The 26,660-nt window shown below is 34.9% G+C and overlaps 1 protein-coding gene across 3 annotated transcripts in view; it reads right to left on the bottom strand.

Moving 5' to 3' along the window:
• Window positions 1–23,918, bottom strand: part of PKIA (cAMP-dependent protein kinase inhibitor alpha) — a 71,331-nt gene extending 47,413 nt beyond the window's left edge. Inside the window, exon 1 of one of the 3 annotated variants that reach the window (XM_051970002.1) lies at window positions 23,603–23,918. In XM_051970002.1, coding sequence (XP_051825962.1) covers window positions 23,603–23,617 — 15 coding nt within the window. In that variant the 5' untranslated portion in view covers window positions 23,618–23,918. Of the gene's footprint in view, window positions 1–22,695; window positions 22,810–22,941; window positions 22,998–23,602 lie in introns of those variants that run through there. The other 2 variants (XM_051970001.1, XM_051970005.1) reach the window with 2 other exon arrangements.
• Window positions 23,919–26,660: the final 2,742 nt, after the last annotated feature.

Here is a 26,660-nt window from a genome sequence, read left to right on the forward strand (position 1 = left end):
AATCCTAAATAATAAAGAGAATCAAAAAGAGGTATTCAAATTGCAGAGTTACCAGGAGCATAGATTTGGAGCTGGTGGGGAGCTCATCCCCTCTCTTTGCATTTGTGGTGACTGAGGCACAAATTAATTTGTTCAGAGTCACACATCGCATAAGCATCGGAGACAAGATTTAAATTAAGTCCTTTGATACCAAAGCTAAGTATTCTCTCTACTTGTTTTTCTAGTATGTTCTCCAATCAGCACAGGGACCATCTTTCAAAGTATTCTATAAAAGGTGATGTTCTAGAATCAAAAAATTCCTCAAATTGCCATCATCACTTCTCAGTATACAAATTAATGGTATCTTTTTCTCCTTATAAAATAAAGAGAAAGGATAATACATTAATCTTAATTAAACCACTCAAAGGACAGAAAGGAATCCATTAGGATCTATATAATTTGGGGGGAGGGGAGGAAGCTGAGGCAATTGAGGTTAAGTGACTTGCCCAGGGTCACATAACTAGAAAATGTTAAATGTCTGAGGTCAGGTTTGAACTCAGGTCCTCCTGACTTCAGGGCTGGTGCTCTATCTACTGTACCACCTAACTGCCTCTGGATCTATATAAATTAATGGGAGATAAAGAAACAGAATCAAAGGAGCACAATATAGTCTGATCAGAGTATAAAGGAAAAACATATATTTAGTTTAGCTAGGGTTTCATTGTCTAAAAAAAGGACAATGAAAGCTGACAATGAAGGAATAGTTGATAAGCTGCCATAGACAAAAAAAATTAATTTATGTAAATGAATTTACTCAAATACAACAGATGGAAAGACTATTAAATTGGTAGTTAAGTAATGAAATGTCTTACTATAATGATGAAAATCTCCCATAAGGATGAAAATCTCTACCCTACAGTTATAAGCTCAGAGGGGCCTAAGGAATCATGTATTTCAATTCTCTTATTTTCTCTAAGAAGAAACTTGTGATGGAGTGAGCCATCTGCACTGAGAGAGAGGACTATGGGGACTGAGGGTGGCTCACAACATATAGTATTTTCACTTTTTTATTGTTTTCTTGCACTGTTTTTTCTCATTTTTTTTTCCTTTTTGATCTAATTTGTTCTTGGGCAGCATGATTGTGGAAATATGTATAGAAGAATTACACATGTTTAACTTAAATTACTTGTCATCTAGGGAAGGGGGTGGATGGAAGAGAGGAAGAAAAATATCTGGGAATGCAAGGTCCTGCAAGGGTGAGTGCTGAAAACTATCTATGCATGTGTTTTGAAAATAAAACGCTTTAGGGGCAGCCAGGTGGCGCAGTGGATAGAGCACCAGCCCTGAAGTCAGGAGGACCTGAATTCAAATCTGTCTACGACAATACTTCCTGGCTGTGTGACCCTGGGCAAAACAAAGAAAAAGAAACAAAGAAAAAGCTTTATAATAAAAGAAAATTAAGTTTAAAAAAATTTAAAAACTCTAATCAACACAATAATTACCGTTCAAAGAAATAATGAAGAATCTCCAATTAGAAACATGATGGACTTAAACATGCAGAACGAGCCACATATTTTTGGGCATGGACAATGTGAGCATTTTCTTTTCCCTGTGTATTCTTTTTCTTTGGGAAGGAGAGAGAAGAAAAAATAAATTCTGGCTACTTAAAATTAAAAAAAAATAAAATAAAGGAGTTTGGTTTAGGGAGAAAAAAATTCTAAAATCCAGATTGGGAAAGTCACTTGCTCAATGTGTCATGTTATTATGATCATGTAAAAGTTATGATAAGAATAATTATTTACACAACAAAATATACTCAAATTTGGGGAAGACCTGTGATTTCATCAGTGGAAAGAGATCCCAAAGTATAGAGAGCTAAATCCATCTATACTTTAGGAGCTAAAGTTCTAGGAAATGGCCTGAACAAGGTTAAGGGGCTCAGAGAGTCATGCAATCAGCCAAGAAGTAGGACTTGAATTAAATTCCTGCTGCTTCTAATTCACTCTATTGGGAGAGAAGGGAAGAAAGGAAAAGGATCTAGAACTAGAAAAGATCCTATATATCATTTAGTCAAAAAATACCTAATTCACTTCACAGAGGAAGAAAATTAAGCCTTAAGAGGAACTTGCTCAAGGTTAGACAAGGGTAAAGTGGCAGTATCAGAATTTAGATCCAGGTCCTCTTATTTCAAATACAGATTCTTTCACTATAAATGTTGCTCCATCAATTAAAAAAAAATCTATCCATTTTTTATTTTTCTAATCTAGGACACTTTAGCTCTTACCTTAATTTGCTGTGTATCTTCTTGCAAAGGATTTTTATTTCAAATAGGAATTACCTAATGACCATTTTATGGATGAGAAAGCAACCAGACAAGTTAAATAATTTGTGTATGGTAGCTGAGGTTTTTTTGTTTTTTGTTTTTAGCAGCAGAAAGCCGTCAGTTCAGTCAATAACTATTTATTAAGCACCTACTACATGCTACTCACTACTGTGAGCTGGGACTAGAGATTGAGATTTGCTGCTATTTTTTTTTCCTGAAACCTAATCAAGTACTTTTCCACTATACCATAAATGTAGGTATAACAAAAGCATTTGAGTCAGAAAGAATGGAATACAGAATGTTTATCCAGAAAGGTTTCATTTTCTAAAAAGCAATTCATCTTCTTGCTATTTTTAGATAATTAAAAAAGGAAGTCTCTCCCAATAAGGTTTTACACTTAAATGTAAAGAGATTATTCAATGAATGAGTCATGTCTTAATGATTTTTCGTTATGACACGTTCATTTGGTTGCAAATAACATGATTGATTCTTTGTACCATATAACGCAACTGTTTGCAATGTTCTCTCCCCAATATTCTACTAACACTCTCTGCCCCTTATACATTCTATACCAACATGGACATTTTCCTACTTCTATGGGCCATATAAGGCCTGCAAAATCATTTGCTAAAGCAACCTCCCACTGCTTGAGTTCTATAGGTTGATAATTTTGCATGGCTATCAAATGATGTTAAAATAATCAAATGGCCATTGGTGGAAAAAAAGGTTCCCCATCCCTTAACTTACCGAGTTTGAAATGGTTATATTCCTTCAGTATTCTGCCCACTCAATCTGTCAATGATCAAGGCTCTCATACTTACCAGCAGCAAGATTAAAGTTAATAGAAAGCATTAAAACCATGATTTATTAGCATTTTCCACTTGTTTTTTTTGGGGGGAGGCTATTCTGTCACTGTCACTTTAGAAGTAGCAAGGAGCTACCCAGGACTCAAGGACATTTTAAAAAATTATTTCCTTTGCTTCAACTGTTTCTATGGCAAAAGACTTCATTGTCAAATGACCAGCCTACTAGTGACAATCCTATGATTATATGCTTACTATAGTTGATTCACAAAAGAAAGCTACAAATTCGAAACTTTTTTAAAGAGTAGAATGTTGTTTTTTTCGAAATGCTTCTTTAGAAGACAAATTTTTTTGCCTGTCATAAATTTGATAGGTTATTTCATCATATGAATGACTAATGCAGGAATTCAGTGAAACAAGTACTTTGCATTTTCCACTTAAATAGTACCTTCTGTCTAAAATGTCAAAATACTCAATAAGCAATCAAAAAACCCTACATCTCAGTAGATTTCCTAGCACCTTTTAGAATAGACAGTCAAAACATTATCATCTGTTTATCCATAATAAAAAGACTACCGAGGACCCCTGAATTATCACTAAATGCAGGACCAGATATTGTTGGGCAACTCTATTCCCTGCTTAATGCTATTTCTGTGTCATAGTCCAAAGGTAGAGAAGAACAATTTTAGTCAAGAGGAAGTAAGTCTTACAAGGGCAACTATTTTGACAATCCCAATGCCTATACCCATTTCTGGATCAAGGTTTAAGGGCAGGGAGGAGTATCTTTGGTCATGAGGAATCAAAAAGCCCTAAGAGGCAATACTGCTTTGGTCAACAAGGCATTTGGGAGCTGAAGATCCAATATCACTTCAGATCCCAAAGAATTGAGGCCTTTTCTTTAAATCTCTTAAATCTTTTAGTTTTTCTACCTACAAAACAAGTAACATCAATTACTAAGTAGTGTTACATTACCAAGGATGAACCAAACTTAATATCTGTAAGATTATATTTACATAATTATCTTACATTACAATTACATAATATTACATCTGTAAGGTGTCCAGAAACACAACCATCACATTTTTTGTAAAATGTTTAAATTTTAATGAAGTAAAAATCCTGAATATTTTACTTATATCCTATCTGCATCCAAAATGGATTTGAGGTAAATTATAGAACACGAATTTCCTAAGCTGTCATTTTGGTTTTTCTAATGCAGACAAGATGGTAAAAATATCTAGCAAAACAAATGAACAGTGTTCAGGAGTCATAAGTAACTACAGTACATTTGGAGTTCAACTTATAAAAGATGACTCATGCTTGGAGCAAGAAGCAAAAAAATTGCAAAGCTCCCCACCCCCTTGTCATATATACTGGTAGGAGGTAATAAAAGGAGAAGCGTACTTCAGAGATCAAATAGTGGAGATATATTAAAGACCCAATAAAGCAAGCTTATCTTTGTATATAATTCATTTTTAATAGGTGTATGATCTCTTCACTGACTGACCATTCACTCTATATAGAGTAAAAACTTAAAAGTGGTGTAGTATGTATTTGCAGAATAGTAAACAGCATAAATTCGCATATGTAAAAACAAATACAAATGACAACTGTCATTTGGAGATGAGAGGGGAAGGAAATAGATTTTTAATGGAAAAATAGTAAAAAAAGCAAAAAAAGGCTTTTTTTTTTGAAAAAAAATGAAATTAAGTCGATCATTTTGGAAAAACCTGGGAAGAGCTGTATAAATTGATGCAAAGGGAATTGAGTAGAACCAATAACAACACTGTTAAAAGAAACAAAACAGAAAACTTTGGAAAAACTTAAAAACTGGTCTATGCAATAACCAACCATGATTTCAGAGGTCCTACGACACAAAATGTTTGTCTTCTCCTGACAGGAAGGTGATAGACTCAAGATGCTCAACTATGAATGTGTTAAGAAAGTTGCTACCAGATTTTCTTTTTACATTTACTATATATAATATCCTACTATTGCCCACAATCCATCTGAGTAAAAACCTAAAGTTTTTTTTTTCCCCCTTATATGTAGTACCTATTCATACTCAAAGCTTGCAAAGAAGCATTTCCAGGAAAATATCACCTTTTCATTTTAGCAGTCCTTTTCAAAAGAACAACAAACAATTCCACAGAGAAAAAGGAAGTAAAAAATCCAGAACATCCTTTGTGGTCAAACTGAACAAAGACTATTGGTAGTATAATGGGTGCATTGCTGGGCCCAGAGTTAGCAAGAATTGACTTCAAATATACCTTCAAACACATACTGTTTGTGACCCTGGGCAAGTGACAACCTTTGCAGATTATAGCTTCCTCAACTATAAAATGAGGACAATAAACATCATTTATACAGCTATTATAAGAATCAAATAAAAATTTTTAAAAGTGCTTTGCACAGTATCTGGCATAGAGTAGGCACTACATAAATGCTTATTCCCTTCCCTTTACCTCTGACAAAAAAGGAGTTCTATTCTAGAACTGAAAAGTAATTGGATACCTTGAGAGGGCCTTTCAAAAATTATTTTGAAAGGCCCTCTCAAGGTATCCAATTATTTTGTGTATCACTCTCTTCCTGGATGAAGGCTAGAAAATTTAGCACAATGGAACAAAAAAGCAAATCACATAATGAAGGATAATAAAATCAATGTTATTCAAATAGCCCTAATAGGACTACTTTTGCAGCTGATATATAGCTACCCATGATCAGATTGAGTTTTCAAAATTTAAAACAGGAAACAAGCTGTGAAACTAAGAACAGCAAAGATACGCAAAAGCAATCCTAAAAAAAAAAAAAACAAAAAACAAAAAAAAACCTTAAAATTTAATTCAAATTACTCAAGAACAGGTTTGCTTAACAATATTATTAATCTAATATAATCTTTGTTAAATCTTAACTTATTCATAATTAACTCTAATTAACTAGTTTGGAACTTGTTCATTCTACCCTTTTCCCTATTTTTGGCCTTCACGCTGTTCTTTGATATTTCATGTAAATTCTTTAGTTGTTAATTTAAAATCACAAAAACTTTACTACTTCAAGGTTCATCTGAGCAAATTTTTTTTTTTTTTAACTGAGGCAACTGGGGTTAAATATCTTGCTCGAGGTCATATAGCTAGGAAGAAGTGTCATTTTTTTTTTTAAATGCTAGATCAGAGTATTTTCATTTGTGTCTGACTTTTTTTCTCTTATTATTTATTATATTAATTTTAATTAGTTGTTTATATTTTTTATTATTAAATAAAAATATTTTTTGTTTTCATTTGTGTCTGCCTTTTTCTTTATTAAATTTTTCTTTTTATTTTCAAAATATATGGACAGATAACTTTCCAACATTGACCTTTAAGAGCCTTGTGTTCCAAATTTTCCCCTCCTTCCCCCCCATCCTCTTCCCTTCTCCCTCCCCTAAATGGTAAGCAATCCAATATATGTTATACATATTAAAATATAGCACTAAGTGTCTGAGGCCAGATTTGAATTAGGTCCTCCTGATTTTAGGGCCAGCACTCTTATCAATTGCACCATCTATCTGCCCCTAAATTTCCTCTTTCTTGTAGCTGAGGGTAACTAGCTCTCTGAATGGTAATACAGCTTCCTAATTAGAGACAAGCCTAGACAAAAACTTAATTCTCTGACCTCCTTCACAATTCTTTTCACTATCACATAATGTTGAATGCTTAAAAATATATATTATTCACTGTCAAATATTTTTGCTAAAGTTACATTTATATAGATCAATGATTTCTGAGTTTTGTTCTTTCAAAGTACCTCATACCTTTCTTTCTGAATTTGTTTTCTTTTATTTTCTCATCTATTTTTTCTCTCACCTTAGAAAAAACAACCAAACAATCCTTTGTAACAAATACATAGGCAAGTAAAAAAAAAAATCCCCTACTGGTTATGCACAAAAAGTTTCATTCTCTGTATTTTAGTCAATCATGTGTCAGCTATCATTCTTTTATCTTCAGTCCTCTAAAATCAGAGTAAAATGTTTTAAAAATTGCATGTATTTAACTTGTCTTGCTGTCTTGGAAAGGAAGTAAAGGAGGGAAGAGGAAAAAGATCTAGATCACAAAAGTCTGACAAAAATTAATATTGAACAGTTAAATAGTGAATAGAGAGATGTTTTTATTTATTTTTGTTTTGGGAAGGGGATCTTCAGATATTTCTGATTTGATCAATAGCATCCTGTTTTTCTACCACAATTAAATAAATAGAAATGAATGTTGAAAACTATCTTTACATGTATTTAGAAAATAAAATACTACTAAATCTTTGACATATTCATTTTACAATATTATTAAATAGTACCAATTATTCTCCCAGTCTTATTTTAGCTGCATTGATTTTGTTTGTGCAAGTTTTAAAATTTCATGTAATTCAAATTGTCTACTTTTTTCTTCTATGATCTTTTCAATTCCAAGTTTGGTCATTAACTCTTCCCCTTTAGAACCATATATGTAATTGTTTCCTTTTAATAAATTGTGTACTTTATCTGTTTCAATCAGTCTCTCAAATTATATACTAGCTCATTTTGATGATTACTGCTTTGGGGTATAGTTTGAAATGCAGTATTAGTACACCCATTTCCTTTCTCTCCCTTCCCCCATTTTCCCTTTAAGATTCTTGACCTTTTTTTCTTCCATATGTATTCTATTATTTTTTTCTAGCATTATAAAGTAATACTTTGAAATTATGATTGCCATGGTTGTGAATAAATATTAATTTAAGTAGTATGGTCTTTTTTTTTATTATTGGCTCATTCTAGTCATGAGCAATTATTACTTCACTAATTATTTTGGTCTTTCTTGGCCTAAAAATGTTCCCTAGTTATGTGCTTCAGTAGACAAACTCCCAAGTATTTTACATATTTTGTAGTTGATTCATACATATGAAAATTACCTCTTCTCCTTGGGTTTTGACGGAAATATCTAAGAAAAATGATGACATATTTGGATTTTTTTTTAACCTGCAGCTTTGCTGAAGTTTTTAATTTTAGATGAGTCTAGGATTCTCAGAGTCTATCATGACATCTGCATAAGGTGAGCATTGTTTCCATTTTTCCTATGTTTATGCCCTTTATTTCTTTTTTTCGTTTCATTGCCACAGCTAGCTAGCAGTTACAGCACTATAGCAAGTTTGCTATAGTTTCAACGGATATTCCCCCTTTATTTCTAAACTTGACACTTAACAATTTTATCTCTATTACATAGGATCTGGCTTTTTGTTTTAGACTTTTTTTTGCTCTATCATATTAAGATTAGTCTATGTTTTCTAGAGTTATCTAATGACTTCTCCTAACTCTATTCTAAACCCAGATCTGCCTGACACCAGATGTATATTAAAACATTTGGGTTTCATTATTGAAGGAGCAATTAACCCTGTATTTATGACCTATTTCCGGCTGCAAAAACTAATAAGAAATGTAGTAATATGCTCAACCATTATTACTGCTTTTTTTTTTTTTTAAGGGTATAACATTCTAATTTTCCAGGAATCTACTCAGAATCCCTCTCTCACATATAAGCTGTCTAAGCCTCTGTGGAAATACCTGCTCCTTCCTATTTGTCCTATCAACTCCATTACTACAAAATTCCTATCCTACTGTACCTTATCCTTATCTTGTCATTATGCACCTCAGACAACCACTCTATTATCTTCCCTTCATCTTACACATGTGCCTACATTCAAGAAATTACATCATGTCCTGTGATGAAAAGAGCATCTACACCCAGAGAGAAGACCATGGGAACCGAGTGTGGTTCACAACATAGAAAACAAAATGCAAACAAACAACAAAGAATTAAAATGCTTTTTCATTTTTTCTTTCCTTTTTGATCCAATTTTTCTTGGGCAGTAAGATAATTGTATAAATATGTCTAGACATATTAGGTTTAACATACATTTTAACATGTTTAACATATATTGAATTACTTGCCATCTAAGGGAAGGGGTAGGGATAAGGAGGGAAAAATTTAGAACACAAAGTTTTTGCAAGGGTCAATGTTGAAAAAGTATCCATGCATATGTTTTGAAAATAAAAAGCTTTAATAAAAATAAATCAAAATGCTAAACATGTGAAAAAATTACATTGTGAAATATTAAATTCAAAATTTATATGACTTCGTTGTCCCATTCCTTCTATATAACATCCTTGAGGATGAGTAGTGATAGGCAATTTAATAAATTCTTGATTAACTGACCCAAGTTATCCTCCTTTTCCTAGCAGACTGTCTCTGAGACATATATAAATGCCTGTACATACATATGTATATGTAAACATATATAAAATATGCACATAGATATGTTTATGTGTACACCCACATGTGTCTGTACACATACACATATTGGGGGGGGGAACTAATGGCCAAGATTCTGGGGATTGGTGTAATCTTTTAGGGAGAGAGTATATCATCCTGACATATCTTACTCTTAGACCCAGATAAGTAAGGAGAAAAAAAGTGTGGCTGATGACTTTGCACAGCTCTCCCTCACTTAAATCCAACCTACTTTTAAGCCACAGCATCATCTTTCCAATGTCATGGTCCTCAGAATGAAGGACAATATTTGTGGGTATGAATTTTATGATTTTAACTGTGTAAGAAGCTCTTGGTGATAAAGTTCCCTCCTGAAATGCATAATCACTTGTTCTACTCTTAAGAGAGATGCTTGAGATAATAAGACTTCTAATGACTTGCTAAGTAAAGGTCACAAAGTAGGTCTCAGGTGAGTTACAGACAATTCTATCAACACTACAACCATGTTATCACATGTGAAGAATCCAATAGTCCAAGTATTCCAATGGCTAATATCCCTTTTTATGCCCAAGTCATCATTTGGGAGTAGAGTGATAAGAAAGGGAGAGGCAAATCTGACAGACTGCAGTTGGTATTTTAGTCACAAAAAATTATAGTCAGTATGGTCTTTGAGATGCTACAAAGAAAATAAGACTTCATTTTCCCAAAAATCCTGATTTTGTCATAACAGATTATGTTAGCTATTTTATAAGCATGAAAAGGAGCAAAAATTTTACAGGAGGTTATTCCATGATTGGATGATCTGTGATGATACCACCCTGAACATGCACAATCTTGTCTATCTTGGAAGCCAACAAGGTCAGACCTGATTGGTACTTGGATGGAAGACCACCTGGGAACACTAGCTGCTGGAGACTTAAAGAAGGCAACAGGGTGATTCAGTGATTTCTAGAGCACTGAGCTAACTGAGTCAGGAAGACCTAATTTCAAATCTGGTCTCAAACACTAGCTGGGTCACTCTGGGCAAATCACTTAATCTCTGCTTGTTTCAATCCACTGGAGAAGAAAATGACAAATCATTATCATTGGCAAGAAAACCCCATTGATAGTATTGGCATATTATTAGGCAATGATGTCAGACATGACAGAATAACAAAATTCCAAGTATAAAAATGAAGAGAAGGTTTCATGATCTAAGCTAACAATTCAAAATGGGGAAGTTTACTCTGAATGTTGAATTCTGTGCAAATGAGGGCCTGTACACTCTGTTACTTTTTTATTGCTCTGGAAGGCTACTGTATGAACTTTTGAATATATAAGAAAATTGTACATTTGCTGGACATACAAACCAAGTCATAAAAATCATAAGTTTGGATCTAGTTCTAATTCTGACTTAGGAGGAAAAGGGGATAGAGAGGGACATCAATAAAAAAATGTAAATGGAATCTGTTTTCAGAATATGAGCACATTTCCATTAAAGAGATAATTCAACTTCTTCCCCTACAAACTGTCAGTTAAAAATAAATCAAAGGATATTATGTACATATAAAAACATGTATATGTACATGTTAACATTAAATCAAGGTTTTCAGAGAATAAAATCATCCACAAAAATCTTAGAAAAGAAACCCATTCAATAATGAGTTTCTTCGCAAAATGGGTTACTCTGAATGGGAACTGCTTTGAAAAGTATCCTTCCTCCTTGTATGTACTTTAGAAATGTAATTTTTGTAAAGCTGCAGTGACATTTACAGGACTTTATTTTTAATATAAAAAGCAGCATGTACTTTTCTGAGTGTACCAATCCTTAAAAAACAGGAAAAGAGCAAGAAACTAAGCCTAAAGACATTTGACACAGACTAATGAATTCAGAAGAAGGATTTGCAGTAATTTTGGCTTAAACTTCTAGAAAAATCTTACTTCCACCCACTCTACTCAATTCTGACCCATAACAGTACAATTATACCATTCTTAAGCTGAAAGCTTAAGACAAACTCTGCCAATCACAATATATTACACTAAATTCAGCAAAATATCTTGACTGGGATTTGAATATACTAATTAAGTGTAACTGGAACATTACTGTAACTTAGATCTGAACAAGAATTTAGAGACAAAAATTATGTTCCATTCCATACTCTATCCCTTCCCAGTTTAAATCAGTACTTCCTTCATAGCATATTAAAGTAAATTCATAGTTGGATTAAAAAAAATTGTCTATTGAATAACAATTAATGGTGTAGTATATGAATTAAATACTATAAATCTGTCACAAGTTACCAGTGCATCTTTCTTTTGCTCCAAAGAAAAGGAGGTAACTTTAAAACTTTACATAGTTAATAGTTATTTGTAATAAATAGATCTCAATCAATTTGATAATGCAACATATATATGAGATGGAGTAGAATAATGCATATTCTTGTGAAATTTTAGTAATACCATTTCTGGGAATAAATTAGCAAGTAAAGAGGAAAAAAAGGTAAAAGGCTAGAATGAGAAAAACGTAACTGATGAATCCAAGATAAATTAATATATATGTGTGTATATATTCTCACGCACAAATATATATGTATGTCTTCATGTACATATGTATATTTATACATGTTTTTATATTTGTATTAAATTGACATTTTATTCAAAGAAAAGTTAAAAACAAAAATTATTTTTCCTGACTGCTGCTCCCATTCCCTGGTCAAAATCTGTTAACTGTATTACAGACAAAATGCTAATCTGCTGTGGATTACTCCTTCTGTCACCGAGAACTTTTCCAGCAAAGCAAGAGTTAAAATTTCTCAAAGACTCAATAATTCAATTCTAACATTGACTGAGCCACTGACTGTGCATTAGGTAAATTATTATAAATTATTATAATTTATATATCAACACTGTTATAGTGATATGAGCCTAATGCATAGTCAGTTATAGGTACTGGGGAAAATTTTTTTTTTTTTTAAATCAGCAGGTCAAGGCATCTTTCTCACAATCAGAAGAATGTCTGGTGTTAGGGAGAGAACAGGTGGGGATTATTAGTTTAATAGTTATTAAACAGAAGGGAATTTTAAAAGGAAGGAAGGATAATGGCAAGACAAAAGGCTGCATGATGGGCATTATTGGACATGTGATTATGATAAAATTAACAAGTAGGGGATAAAAATGGCAAATGGAATGCAAAAATGTGAGAACCATCTAATCTTTGAAAAAGTTTTCCAAGTGATAGCTTTGCATTTTTTTCTGGAAAATAAAACCCCATGTAATTTTAAATACTACTTACCATTTCTAATACAAAAGGGAGGGGGTTAAGGAAAAGGGAAAATCTCATATTGCTTTGGTATTGTCCAAGTTTATCTCTTCACTATTGTTGTATTTCTGTATCATTAGTTTGTTTCTGATTCTGCACATTTCCAGGAATTAAAAAGATAATGATCCATTTAGCAAGTCATTCTGCTTTAGCAGTGCACTCTAGTGCATTAAAGTATTCCTAATGAAATGAACCTTTAAAAAAAATAGATTCAATGGAATGCGCCTCTATTCAGTTTTCAGATTCACTCAGGGTGAAAGACAGATCCAGACTGACATACTGGTTTGTCCCCTCTGGGGCCAAGTTCTATTTGAAAGGACTCAGAATTTGCTTTTTCTCTTCCATTAATTCCCTTGATCACAATGAAATAGGATTTTTAAAAAATGTTCAAAGGGGACAGTGGGGTGGTGCAGTGGATAGAGTACCAGCTCTGAAGTCAGGAGGACCTGAGTTCAAATTTGGCCTCAGACACTTGACACTTGCTATCTGTGTGACCCTGAGCAAGTCACTTAATCCCAATTGCCTCAGCAAAAAAAAAAAAAAAAAAAGACAATATTTTAATTTAAAAATTTACACTTTTCACCATTGGCTGCTTTAATATTTTTTTTTCCTTGATAAGTTAGTTGACAGTAAGTCAAGCAGCAAATTTGCTTCCACTAACTTATCACCTAAAAGGTCAAAAGCAGTTGAATTCCTTTACTATACTCACCTAATTCTGTACTAACTTTTTTAAGTCCTATTTTGTACTATCCTAAGGCTCAGTTTTAATGGAAACTCTAATTAGATGAGGGCAGTATAGGAAATGGTTAAAGAAATGATGGTGAAGTCCTAAAAAATTCACTCAATGAACTTTATTTCTGTCTTGGAACATACCAATGTCAACCTCAAATTCCTCTAACACTTATCCATCTCTTGAAAAAGAAACTGCCTCTTTTTTTGAGATATCGTGAACAAGGAATGAGGTACCATGAAAAGTTCCAGCTTCAGTTTTGGAAGGATTTCTTGCTAAACAAATGTCATGAACTACGGACATTTCCTCATACCCTTTAGTTTGTGTTGCACTGGGCCCTAATCTCTCTCCTGAATTCCATCTAGTCCTTTATCATCATCCACCCCATCATTACATTTCGAAGTGGTTATCTCACAGGCAGTTCAAACACAACACAACAGAATTCGATCTTTCTCCCAAAATACCTCTTAAAAATGTCTTCTCTCTGCTTCCAAGAATCACCACCACAGTTCAAGTCACCTAGGTTTGTCACTTCAGCATCACCCTTGAATTCCCATTCTCACCCACTACATAGCCAATTTGCCAGATTTTGTTTCCGTCTCCATGATGTCACTTGGCTATGTCCCCATTTCTCTATTAATAAATAACACCTTAGTTTCAGGACCTCAAATCTTTGGCATAGTCTTACAAGAGCCTCATGATTGGTCTTCCTCTAGTACAAACTCTCACTACCAAGTGATCCTCCAATTACCCAAGTAATTATTCTAAGGGGTAGGGCTGCTCATGTCCTTCTCCTTCCTACTTCATAAACTCTAAGAGCTTCCAATTCTCTATAGGATTATATATAAATTAATTTAGAATTTAAAGCTCTCCATAATCTAGTCTCTTTCTATCTTCCTAGTTTTCTTTCCCACCACTTAATCTGCAGTCTGACCACACTGACTTATTTGCAGTTTCTGAGCAAATATTCCATCTCTGTCTCTGTACTGGCTGACCCTCATGACTAGAATGACCAGAAGTCTTCCCTAAAGTTACTCTCAAAAGTCTGTAATGTACCAATATGTGGACATGAAAATTCATTAAAATATAAGTGCATTGAAGGCAGGAGCTTTTTTCCTTTATACTTAGCCTGAAATCTGGCTCATATTAATAAGATTTGCTGATTTTTATAAACAATAATTGTGAATAGTCAAAGGAAAAATACTCGTCTTCATGTTTAAAATATATATTTTTTGGCAAAGTAGCTAATTCTCAATAGTGCTTAGTTTTTAAAGCACTACATTTTTGGTCCCTAGTACCTTTTTTTTTTTAAACTAACCTTAATTACATTTCCATGTGAAAGGACTCAATTTTGACCTTAAATTTTTCCCTAATAAGGAAAGAAAAAAAGTTAAACTTAGTTTGATATGTAAGCTAAAGGGAAGTTTTTAAGCAAAGACTGAATTACTCCTTATTGATTAGGTTAGATTTTATAGTGGCCAGCCTTCACGGACAGGGATCAGGAAGACGACTTCAAATCAGGCCTTAGATATTTTACTAAGACACAACCTCACTCTCAGTTTTTCCATTTATCAAATGGCATGATAATAATAGTACCTATGTCCCAGAGTTGTTGTGAGGGTTAAATGAGAAATTTGTTAAGTACTTAAAGCCTGGCAATAAGCAAACATTTAATAAAGGATTGTTCACTTTTCTCATAGACATAATTCTTCAGATACTGGCTGGACCAAAAAGCCAATGAGATTATAACTCGAGATGCTGTGACCTAATTTCATACTATGTAATTTTCTTATGAATTCACTTATGTCTTGAATAACTTTTATTATGAAAATTGGTGGGAACTGCAGATAGGAAGGGAATTCCAATCTCTGCCCTCAAATGGTTAATTAGCATCAGTCCTATTCCAACAAAGCACAACTATGAGGTAACCATTTACTACATTACATATCCACTATACTATTTCTTTAATAGCAAAGGTAGAAAAATGCAGCTGAATAATGCTTTGTCATGATTTGCTTCTTTCAAAAGTATCATAAAAGAAACATTCTAATGGGCCACTACAAAATATATAAAGAATGTATTATTCTCCAGTAAGTACTACGCTATAACTAAGAATTCATGGCAGAAGTTGCTTTTCTAGGACTCAAATCGGCCACGAGGATACATTAGTTTGGAAATCTGGCTGTCCTTAAAATAGAACTGGATTTAGGCAAGTCTGACAAGTTCTCCTAAATGGTTAAAGGGTCTATCAAGCTCAGATCTAACATTATTTCTGCAGGTTCTAGCAAGATCAAATTCAGAAAGGGGGTAGATCACTAGGTACAATTAAACTCTAACCCCTGAAGTTAGTTGTTTTGGGTATATTTTAATTATTGAAGAAAAGAGGTGTTTCATCACACAGGGAGAATCAAATGCCCAATGAATTTTTGTGCTATTTTCAATCACATTTTATAATACACTGGGGGAGCAGGCCAAACAACAGTATGTATTGCTGCTGCTTACAATCAATCCTGATGCCTGAAACCTATTCCTGTCCTTCCTGAAGGGAGGGGGGAGAAGGGCAAGAGGGAGAAAGAGAGGAGACAGGAAAAGAGAGGGAGAGAGGAGAAAGAGGAGAGAAAGGGAAAGAAACAGAGACAGAGGGACAGACAGAGAGAGAAGGACAGAGGGAGGGAGGGGAAAAAGGAAGGGGAGAGAGAAGACAATGAAAGGGGAAGAGAGGGAGAGGGAAGGAAAGAGGAAGAGAGAAAGAAAAGGAAGAGAAAGGGAGGGAAGGACTGAGGGAGAGAGAAGGGAAGAAGGGAGAGGAGGAAGGGAAAATGAGATTTCTGGAAAGAAAACATCTCTTGAAATACTACAGTGACCTTTTAAAGTCAGCTTAATAAGCTTTTATTTTCTAAATGTTTATTGCTGGGAAAAATGAACCATAAGACAGGCTACTTTGTTCCTGCCTTTATTAGTATGTTTAGGTTCTAGTTAGCACAAATACCATATACATGAACATGTCAAGTCCCCTCTTCCCTACTATCAAAAAAAAAAAAAAAAAAAAAAAAAGACCAACTGTACTCACTTCGGAAGGCTTAACATTTTAAAACTCAGCATTTTAAAGTAATTTTCCAAATGGTTTTAGACTTTGGCTTTCACAGGTCAGATACATTTATAGATGAGGTTGGGACCATTCAGTTCTGGACAGAGCAGGGCTGGAACTTTATCATTTAGGCCTTGCATTCCCAGCACCTAACATAGTGTCTCAGCCATATTAAGTCCAAATAAAATAAATTAATTAATTAAATATAAATAAACTTATTTTATAGTGGCCAGCCTTCACGGACAGGGATCAGGAAGGAATATGGTGAGATATGACTTCATAGTTGGGACAAAATTGTGGTGTTGGATTGGATAACTTGCTCAACTTCAGAGCTATAGTAAAATCTGTTATAGAAGAAGTTCTCTATCTAGGAAGCAGATAACCTAGATAAGAGAAAAATTACAGATACAGTGCTTGGCATAAAAAGTCAACATGATGGAAGTAATGGTAATAGAAGGTCTGAATAATTTGTAGATGTAGATGTAATTTACTGAAATTGCTCCACGATGCAATATTTTCCCTTCCAGCCTTTTTAGCTATATAATCAAAATGATCATTCCTGTAGGGCAGAGGAAAAGTAACTGAGCTCTATATGCCTAAAAATTAAAAGGAAAAATAAAAACAAAAACAGATACTCTTCCACATGTTCTCTCATCACCTACGACACATTTCAAAACTTTTATTCTCTATACTCAATTTCTTAAAATATTGTTTATCCCTTCCCTCATCAGTTCCTGCCCCACCATTCTTTATGCTATTCATTTTTATCTGTTGAAATTCTATTTGTTGATGTTTAGTTCAAATGTTACTCCCACCATGAAGTCTTACCTGATGATCTTGTCTCCAGAAGTGATCTCTCCTTCCTCTGAATTTCTATTGCTCCTTGTCCCAAACACCCACATGACATTTATCGCACATAGTGTTATATTTATGTGTATGCTTTTTATTGCACATCCCTGAAACTTCTACCAAATAAGATATTTGAAGATAGGAATGACTTTTATTCATCTCTATAGCTCCATAATCCAACATAAAGCCAAGCACTTAAATAGGTTTTGAGTAAATATCTGACTGAATGTAAGTAATAGGAGTAGAAAATTCATAAGATATAAGTAAATAAAATTTTCCAAGTTTTATCCCTTCTCCCTCCGCCCTGCCCCATCCCAGAGCAAAGACATTTTACTGAAATACCATGGTTAAAACATTTATCCTGGAACATCGCTACTGCCATAAATTTAGAGCATATTTTCCCACAAATATTTGCCCCAACCCAGTGGCTTTTGATTATCCCAAGCAGTCACTTTCACCCCCATTTAATCCCATACACAGGTCAGAATAAAAAGAATGGATAACATAGCATTTAAAAAAGAAAGCTTCTGACTTCCATTATAAAATATGAATTAACTTCATTAACTTTCTTTAAATTTTGGGCCTCAAGATATGTCCCCTTCATACTAGTCATTTGTAAAAGAGAACTACACTGTAAATCAAGGAAGTATCTGGATTCAAATCTCATGACCATAGGCAGGTCACCTAATCTCTGAATCAGTCCTTATCTGTAAAACAAGATTACAAGGTTGCTCAGAGGTACGTGGTTTTCAAACCTTAAATCTGTGACTACCTCTCTCAATTGGCTGCAACTTTGAACAAATCATTCAAATACCTTGAGTTTCAATGTTCTCAACTAAAATTAATGCATTAGAGCAGCATCTCTAAGCTCCTTTCCCTTCTGGATCTAACATCTTTTAATGTTTTTAGAACTATAAGGGATCTTGAAGAATATCCAGTCCAAGAACTTTATTTCACAGATGAGGAAAAACCAAGATCCAGAAGGAAAATAGGAGCTGTCATTGATCTATTTATAAAATAAATAAAAATTATATATAAACATATATATAATATATATATTGTATATATTAAATGTTACATATAATATATATAATAAAAATTATATATTGGCATTATTTTGATTGTATCTCTTGTAACACATATGGCCTTTGGCTGAGTGTAGGGAGGGATAAAAGATTGTATAATTAAATTATTTAATTTGTATAATTAAAGATTGTGCCATTTCAAAGCTACCCTCCCCACAGAATCATAAGGACATTAGACAAGAAAAGTATCCAAAGTAAATCTTCCTTTTCCTTCTGATAGGCTTAATCCCCAAAGGCCCAAGAATCAAAAGAATTACAACAGCTCTTTAAAAAATATCACTTCAGTTAGCAACATGTCCTAATCTATGAGTTTGCAAAGCTTTTTGTTAATAAATTATCTTTTTTAAAAAATCCTTCCCATCAATAAGCACTTATTGAGAGCTTATGCAAAGTACCAATGGAATAAGATATATAAAACATGCACCTTACCTCAAAAAGCTTAAAATCTATTCCAGGAGAGAAGACTAACTCACAGGTTAACTAGCAGCAAATAATACAAGATAATATGTAATTAGGTGCAAAGTAATGTGACAAACACTAAAGATCAATAAGCATTAAGTGCCCACTATGTAAAACAAGGTACTATCCATAGTCAAGATTAGCAAGGAAAATTTCATGGAAACCTCCAATTTGCTTTCTCCCATCCTTATCCTTCTAGCCCCAGTCACTGAAGTACAGCCATAAATACAAAATTTTGAAGTACAGATACTTGTAGTAATTCAAAATAAGGCAAATCCAACTAGGGTGATAGCACAGAATGGAGTAAGAGAAAAGATACCAGAGACTTTCTTCCACATAGAAAATCTGAATGCTTCAAGTTGAAATTCCAGTTCTTTCTTCTATGCTCAATTCCCAGTGGTGGCTGAAGACATAAATTGTATTGGTCTGAATGGAGGCCACACCCCTAAAATGAGATCTTTTTGAAAGGAAAAAATATAGATAGATATTGAAATTAAACGTGTTACAAATCTGCCTCTAAATTTTATACAAGCCAAATTTAAATTCATATAATCATAAAATAGATTAAGCAACTGTAATACACAAGGCTCTGAGCTACACACAGGAGTCATGAAGAAGAAAAATATGAGCTAATTTCTGCCCTCAAGGAGCTTACATTCTAATGTGGGAATATAATATGTAGACAAATAAGAAAATTCTTTCTAAATTGAGGAGGGAGGATGCATAGGTCACAATTGGAACAAACAGTAAGTGAATTACCCATTCATTTATTGATCACATAATTTGAATTTTTTTTCCATTATTCATAAAATCCAGTTTATTTCAATACCTCTTACTAGCATGAGTGGTGGTTAAGGGCGATTCAATTTTGAACAGATCATTTTGATTCTTACTTTTGTGCTTTATAATTTCTTGACATAATTTATGGTTTTTTAAGTTAGATCATGAATGTATTTTTATACATTTTTTCTAAACTGTGATCACATAGGATTAGGTACATAACTGAAAAACTTCATACCATGTATAATAACAATCTTCTTGCTATTTCCTTGGCAGTCATTACTAATAGCTTTATTTAAAAAAATAATTTATAGATAAAGTTTCTATCTTCAAAACTTATGCATAAAACCATGTGTTTCATTTTTTTTATCCTTCCTTTCTCCCCACTCCCTCCCCTAGAAGACAAGTAGTCCAATATGTTAAACATGTACATTCTTCTACACATATTTCCAAAAATGCTACACAAGAAAAATCAGATCAAAAAGGAAAAAAACTGAGAAAAAAGAAAGCAAAATGCAAGCAAACAACAAAAGTGAAAATATTGTGTTCATCTAACATTATTTTTGAAGACCACTTTCAGGTCTAACAATAAATCAAATTTTATCACTGCCCTACTATTCTTACCAGCAAAGATAATTAAGTGGTTAAATTAATACTTTTGTTTGTCTTCCATATCCTGAATTCATCCCATTTCTAAAGAATAAACAATTCTCCTTTTTTATTCCATATCAAGTGCTTCCTTCACCCTTTTGAATGCTATTCTCTCTCCTTCCCACCCAACACCCATAAAAATGATTACACTTGTGTTGATAGAAAAATTATGTTAAGATAAAAACACAAACCCAAGGGCTTCAAAATCTGGGGGCTAGATTTCTGAAGATTCAGAATGTCATAGTTTACCACCTGAAAAAAAGTCTTCAGAAAATCCCACAAGGTAGAATTTGTTAGACATGTTAAGGAAAAGAACTAGAAAGAAGTGCATATTCTCATTGCCTTCCCTAGCATATTTTTAATTATGATTTCTTCAAGCATTTTGGAAAATCAACTCTCAAAGCAATAATATGCAAATATAATATACATCAAGTGTTACATTCTATTTGTCTAACAAACTGATTCCCAACGCACATTAAACTTAACTATAAAGAATATATGCATCAAAACCCTATTAATATCTTTTAATTTTTCAAGACATGGCAATCCTACAGAACAACTTATTTGGGATTGTTTTCACTTCTGGATGCTTTAAGACCCAATCTGAATCTCTAAATTCTCATTTGCAAATAGATATACAAAGGAGAAAGGGACTTTCTCCAACTTATCTTTTCTGGTCAAAAACTCAGTGTGAGATATACCAGATTTAACAAAGCCTTTGGGTTTTTTGTTTGTTTTAGAGCCAAATAAACTGTCAGGAAGCTAATAAAGAGAACTAAATTATTTTGCTCTATTTTCTCTATTATTTCTGCTAAAATAAAATTATACAGATATTGAAAGTCTTCCATACTGAAAGTTTAAAGATTACACAAGAGAGATCAAGCAGAACATCATTCCTGAACACACACTGGCAGGCATAAAAAAATCTTATTGTCTGTTAAGTGGCTTATTTCTATAACCACTTCGGAGCATTTTAAACTAAATGTTTCTCCTAGGAGGCAATGAAGGAAGGAAATAAATAGGGTGGGGTATCAACCTTTCATTTTTGACTGTGAAAATTATAAAATAACAAGAGTCTCCAGGTTAAAGAAGAGACTTCGTTAAGTACCTTGCATATAATATGGATAGGAATGTCCCAGTGAAATTAAGGGCTGAAGAATACAAATGCGAACTATGATGCCTGAATACTTTTCATGCAGCACGTTTAGTGAAGTTTAAAGGGGAATCCTGAGTTAACACGATTGCTTCTCTGGAAAGGTTTTCCCATAAAGCTAACAGATGGGCAGGAGGGGGAGGGCAGAGGGTGTCAAAAAATAAAGGAACAGTGTGAGATTCTGATTTGAGTCACTGTCTATACCCAAGGGACTAAAAATCTTGGTAACACTGCATATACAATACCCTCACTCAATTCAATCCTTCTGGCAGCTGCAGTGATTACAACTGAGCTGTGAAAAACCATGTTTGTAGTGGGTTAAAAGCAGTTTTCCTCACCACTGCCTCTGAAGGCGCCATGCAGACAACAGCTGCACAAGGTTGCCTGTTTCAATAAGACAGAGAGCTTGCAATTAATTAACCACGTACTGCAATATTCTTCCTAGGTCCTTGAAACAATTAGATGTAGGAAAAGTGTGTAAGCAGGTGAATAGGAAAGAAAAGATGTCTGGGTTACCACCATCCTTGACAAAATCTAATCAAAGGAAATTACTAACGTGGAGGAGAGAGACAACGTGTATCTCTAGCAGGCGCTTAATAAATACTTATTGACTGATATACTTTAGTCAGAAAACAATCACACAGAAAAGCGAGACGCAGGTTGCAAAGGCATCGGGCGCAGTATATTCTTCAAAGAGGAAATCTTCTTAAAGTAGGAAGCTTTGGTTTGGAAAACAGGTACTGAGTAGATACCTGATATCTGGGGTAGAAGAAAGGGTGAGGGGAAAGAGGAGACAGTTCAGATGGTTTTTCCCAATAGGGAATGCAACATTCTGCTTGAGAAACCTGCTGCTCTACAGATACCGCATATCGCAGGGGGCGGGAGGACGCAGGCAGAAGAAAGGCTCCAAGCCCTAGACCCTCCCTTCTCCAGCTTTTCCAAAGGCAGAGAAAACGTGGCTGATTTTGTTTTTCCTTTAAAAAAAAAAAAATCCGTCTCCCTCTTCTACAGCTCTCAAATCAACCCTTTGCAAAATAAAATAAATAAAAATCCCGATCCCAGCCAGCCCTAGCTTCTTTCTCGATTTCCGCAGTGCAGGGAACCCCCACGGTGTAAACCGCAACCGCCCCCCGAGCAAACCACCTCCTTAATGCAGAGCCCAGAAGCAGCAAAAGCTGCAGCACGATGCAGCCGCACCCCCCCCCCAAACCTCGAGCACGCTTACCTTCCCCAAAACCCACTCAGTGCATTTTCCTCCTCCCGCGGCTCGAAGAGACCTGCTGCAGCAAGTCACTCCCCAGTTCCAGCGGAGACAAGGGGTGGGGAATTTAATCGGTGTCCTAGCCCACCCCCCCACCTTCGCCCAAACCTCCTTCCCCCAACCTTACAGTTACCGCATTCCCCCCCCCCCCCCTCCCTTCTCCCTATTCCCCTCCTCCCGTGCTCCAGCTGCGGCAGCTGCTCCACTCACCCAGCTCGGGCTGTGCATGAAGTCATCTCCCCCCGCCACCTCCCCCCCTCCTCACTCCATTCCTAGGCATGGATCACCACACTCAACTGCCAGCCACAGGGGGGAGACTAAACCTCTCCAGTCCCCCGGGAGCGCGCTCCCCCGGAGAGCCTGCGCGCTCCGATGTGGTTTACCCCCAATATATACCCCCTTAAAAATAAAGCTGCAAGACTAAAGAAGAAAGGGTGATGGTTGAAAAAAATTTCTCTCTACAAAGAAGCATTTTTCTCCCTAAGTCCTCCCCTGGCATTCCCGATGGATAGCTCCATCAAGCAAGAGTTTGGCTGGTCCTGGGGTTCCCTCTCTTGCACCCCAGTCTTTATTATAATATTATGGTTTCCCCCCCAACTTGGATTTTGAGTCCTTTTCAGACCTTCCCAATAAATGCATAAAACGTGCACCCAATTCCAACCCTATTTATAAAGAAAAGGTCCAAATGTCTTCCTACACGCCTCCAACCCCCCCCCAAATTCTACCCACTCCCATTCCTCACGCCCCTACTCTCCAAAATTTGCATTTCTATCCCCCTACCCTATTCCAAATCCTATCCCCACCCCCTATAACTTAAAACAATAAAAACAAAAACAGAAAACGGAAAAAAAAACGTCCCCAAGTCACTCACGGTAGCGAAATCCATCCTGCAACAGCCAGGCGTGAGTCTGCTGCTGGTAACTGCAGAGCCGCAAAGAGGCGGGGAACAGAACAGAGAGCTAGCAACCTGGAGAGCTGCCCTAAGCAGAATGGGACGTGCTTCTCCTGCTAGAGGGGGACCTGCAGAAGCAGGGTGGGGCCTTTTTGCAGCCTGACAAGCCGCAAGTGATGGGAGTTTCTCCTGCTGGTGTCCCTAGCATTTGGCAGCCCAGAGGTCTGCACCACTTCCCTCCCCGCTGAACATTCGGGAAGCTTAGAGCCGCAGAAGAGAGGGCAGGGGAAGAGAGGAGGGGGACTGGAATCGGGTGGGGGTAGCTAGCCCCTTTGTCAAGGGGGTGGGTGGAGTTAGGGATTGATTGTTTGCATAGATGAGCCTTTGCTCTTGGTAAACTGCTGCAAGAGCAGCTAATTCTTCCAAGTTAATTGGATGTTATCCCCAAACACCAACAGCTAGGGAAGTGGGGGCACAGGGAAGAAAACCTGTGGGGATAGCTTTGCCCCAACCTTTACTGATGAAAGATGAATAAGACAGTAAGTACCTTTCCCGTTTCCATCTGCTTTTGGCAGAACTGCAGGTACACTGGGTCTTTGATTTCCAAAGATTTAATGGGGAGAAAAGTAGGGGTCTCTAATAATTCACTACATTTGTTTTGGTTAGGTTTCCTGTGGAATTAACTGCAAATGGATCAAACTGGCTTTCCCTCTCAGCCCAAGCAAAATACAGAGAGAAATTTTAAAAGGGAAGCCTGATTCAAAAAATCCCCAAAATACAAAACTTCCAATGATATATCTGGGAATCAATTAATTACCTTATGCTCAAAACCTATATAGACCAATTTACAAAAGCCTCTTTAAATAAATGTTGATTTCAGTAACTGGAGGAATAGTCAGTGCTAGTGGGCTGGACCATGGCGATAAGATTTTGTTTTAAATGACGACAGTATCTAAATGAATTCACAGGGGCTATGCCAATTAAACTACCCATGAGATACCTTACAGAACCTGACAAAATAATTATCAAAAGGCCATTTTAATATAAAAATGGTATTCCTAAAAAATCCGAAACCTAGTATTAATTACAATGGGGAAAGTACTAGAAGCTTTCGTCATTGCAGGGAAAAGCAGACTTCAGGGGACTGCAGAGAGACCAGCTGATGAAAGAAACACCTCCTCCACATTAGCTGCCTAATACCTGAAATTCAAAAAAAGTAAACAATCACAAAAACTCAGTTGCAAGGGACCTCAGAGGTCACTTGTCCCAACCTGTGCTTGGACAGGAATTTCCTTTATATCATCCCAAGTCATCCAACGTCAGTATAGAGCCAGTTAATACTGGGAACCTACTCCTACCTGAAGCAATTTTCTAGGATTTCAAAAGACACTCCTTAACAGAAGCTTAAGCCTAAAGAATCATTTTAAAATGAAAATATCCCTTTAAGAGAGAACACACAAAATCCCACTTTATGGCTCATTATGTCTTAGTGTAAATGGCTTGACCACAAAATCTTCTTGTTAATTTAGATCACAGGAAGAGCATTAAAGCCCTGAATATCCGAAAGGAGAAGAAAAGGAATTCTCTACCTGGAGCAACAGCAGCAAGTTCTTTTTATTTAATATCCTTCTCACAGAAAAAGGGATATCCTTATCACAGTGTTATAAGCAAATGTGGGGTGAGTCATTGTTGGAGACTGTAGAGATTCTTGCTTAATGTAAAGGTTGTATTAAATAAATCTATGATTTGATTTGTATAACTTTAGGCTTGGGACTTCCTAGCTAAGCTTCTAAAATGAGCAGACTATATTTGCTGATGTATAAAGCATCCATAGGATACTTTTTCTGCTGTCTATATGCTACTCAATTTTTTGTAATCTGTCCTTTGATTCCATTACTATACTGAGGCCATTCTCTCCAATATCACCAAGGATCTCTGAAAGACTAAAGCATAATCTTTATACTCCTTGAACTTTCCTTAAAATAACAAAAATGAAAACTTTAAATCTTATTTCAAACAAATATCTTACCTTAATGGGAATTGGTGAGGCCCCAATGTTTCCTAAAGGAGAAATTGAGTCATCAGGAATTTGGAAGCTTAACTGCCCAAGTTAATGTGTAAGGTGGGGAATGAACTGATAATTGCACTCTTTTATTTTTCTGGTAGATTTATTTGTAGCATATTCATACTGTATTTCATTTGTAGTATATACCTACTGTAGTAATATACATATGTATTTTCTTGATTTCCCTTAAGATTTTGTTAACTTTTTATTATTTCAAAAATTTTCACTGTTGTTTTGTTTAGCTCTATAAAGTATCTCTTTGGTAATTTGGTTGCTATAAACTAAATCTATATATTGATTCAAATAGTATTGTCATTTTTATTTTATTGACATGACCCAACCATGAAATCAACAAACATTTTCCCACGCATTTGTCATCCTTTATTTTTAAGAATTCTTTGCAGTATACATATATTAACATATAGAGGACTGCTTGCCATCTAGGGGAGGGGAAAAATCAGAACAGAAGTGAGTGCAAGGGATAATATTGTAAAAAATTACTCTGGCATGGGTTCTGTCAATAAAAAGTTATTATTAAAAAAAAAAGAATTCTTTGCAGTTTTATTTGTATAAGTCTTGAAAATATTCTTATCTATTCTAAATGTTTTATGCATTGATTTATGTTATTTTTGAATAGAACTATCTTTTCTATTATTTTCTCCCATATTTTGTGATTTACATATATATGTATTGTAATGCCATGTAGAAATACTGTTTACTTTAGTGAATTTATTTTGTATCCTACTTTACTGATAGTATTGTATCAGTTAGTTCTTTTGTTGATTTCTTTGAATTTCCTAAATAAACCATCATGACATCAACAATCAATAATAATTTTGTGTTTTCTGTGTCTATATTTTTTAACTTTAATTTCTTTCTGTGCCAAATTTCTAAAACTATCCCAGATAATAGCTAGAAAAGGCAATACTTGTTTTACTCCAGATTTATTGGGAAAGTATCTAGTTTTTTCCT

This window comes from Antechinus flavipes, chromosome 1, assembly GCF_016432865.1.
Source record: "Antechinus flavipes isolate AdamAnt ecotype Samford, QLD, Australia chromosome 1, AdamAnt_v2, whole genome shotgun sequence".
NCBI classification, from domain to species: domain Eukaryota; kingdom Metazoa; phylum Chordata; class Mammalia; order Dasyuromorphia; family Dasyuridae; genus Antechinus; species Antechinus flavipes.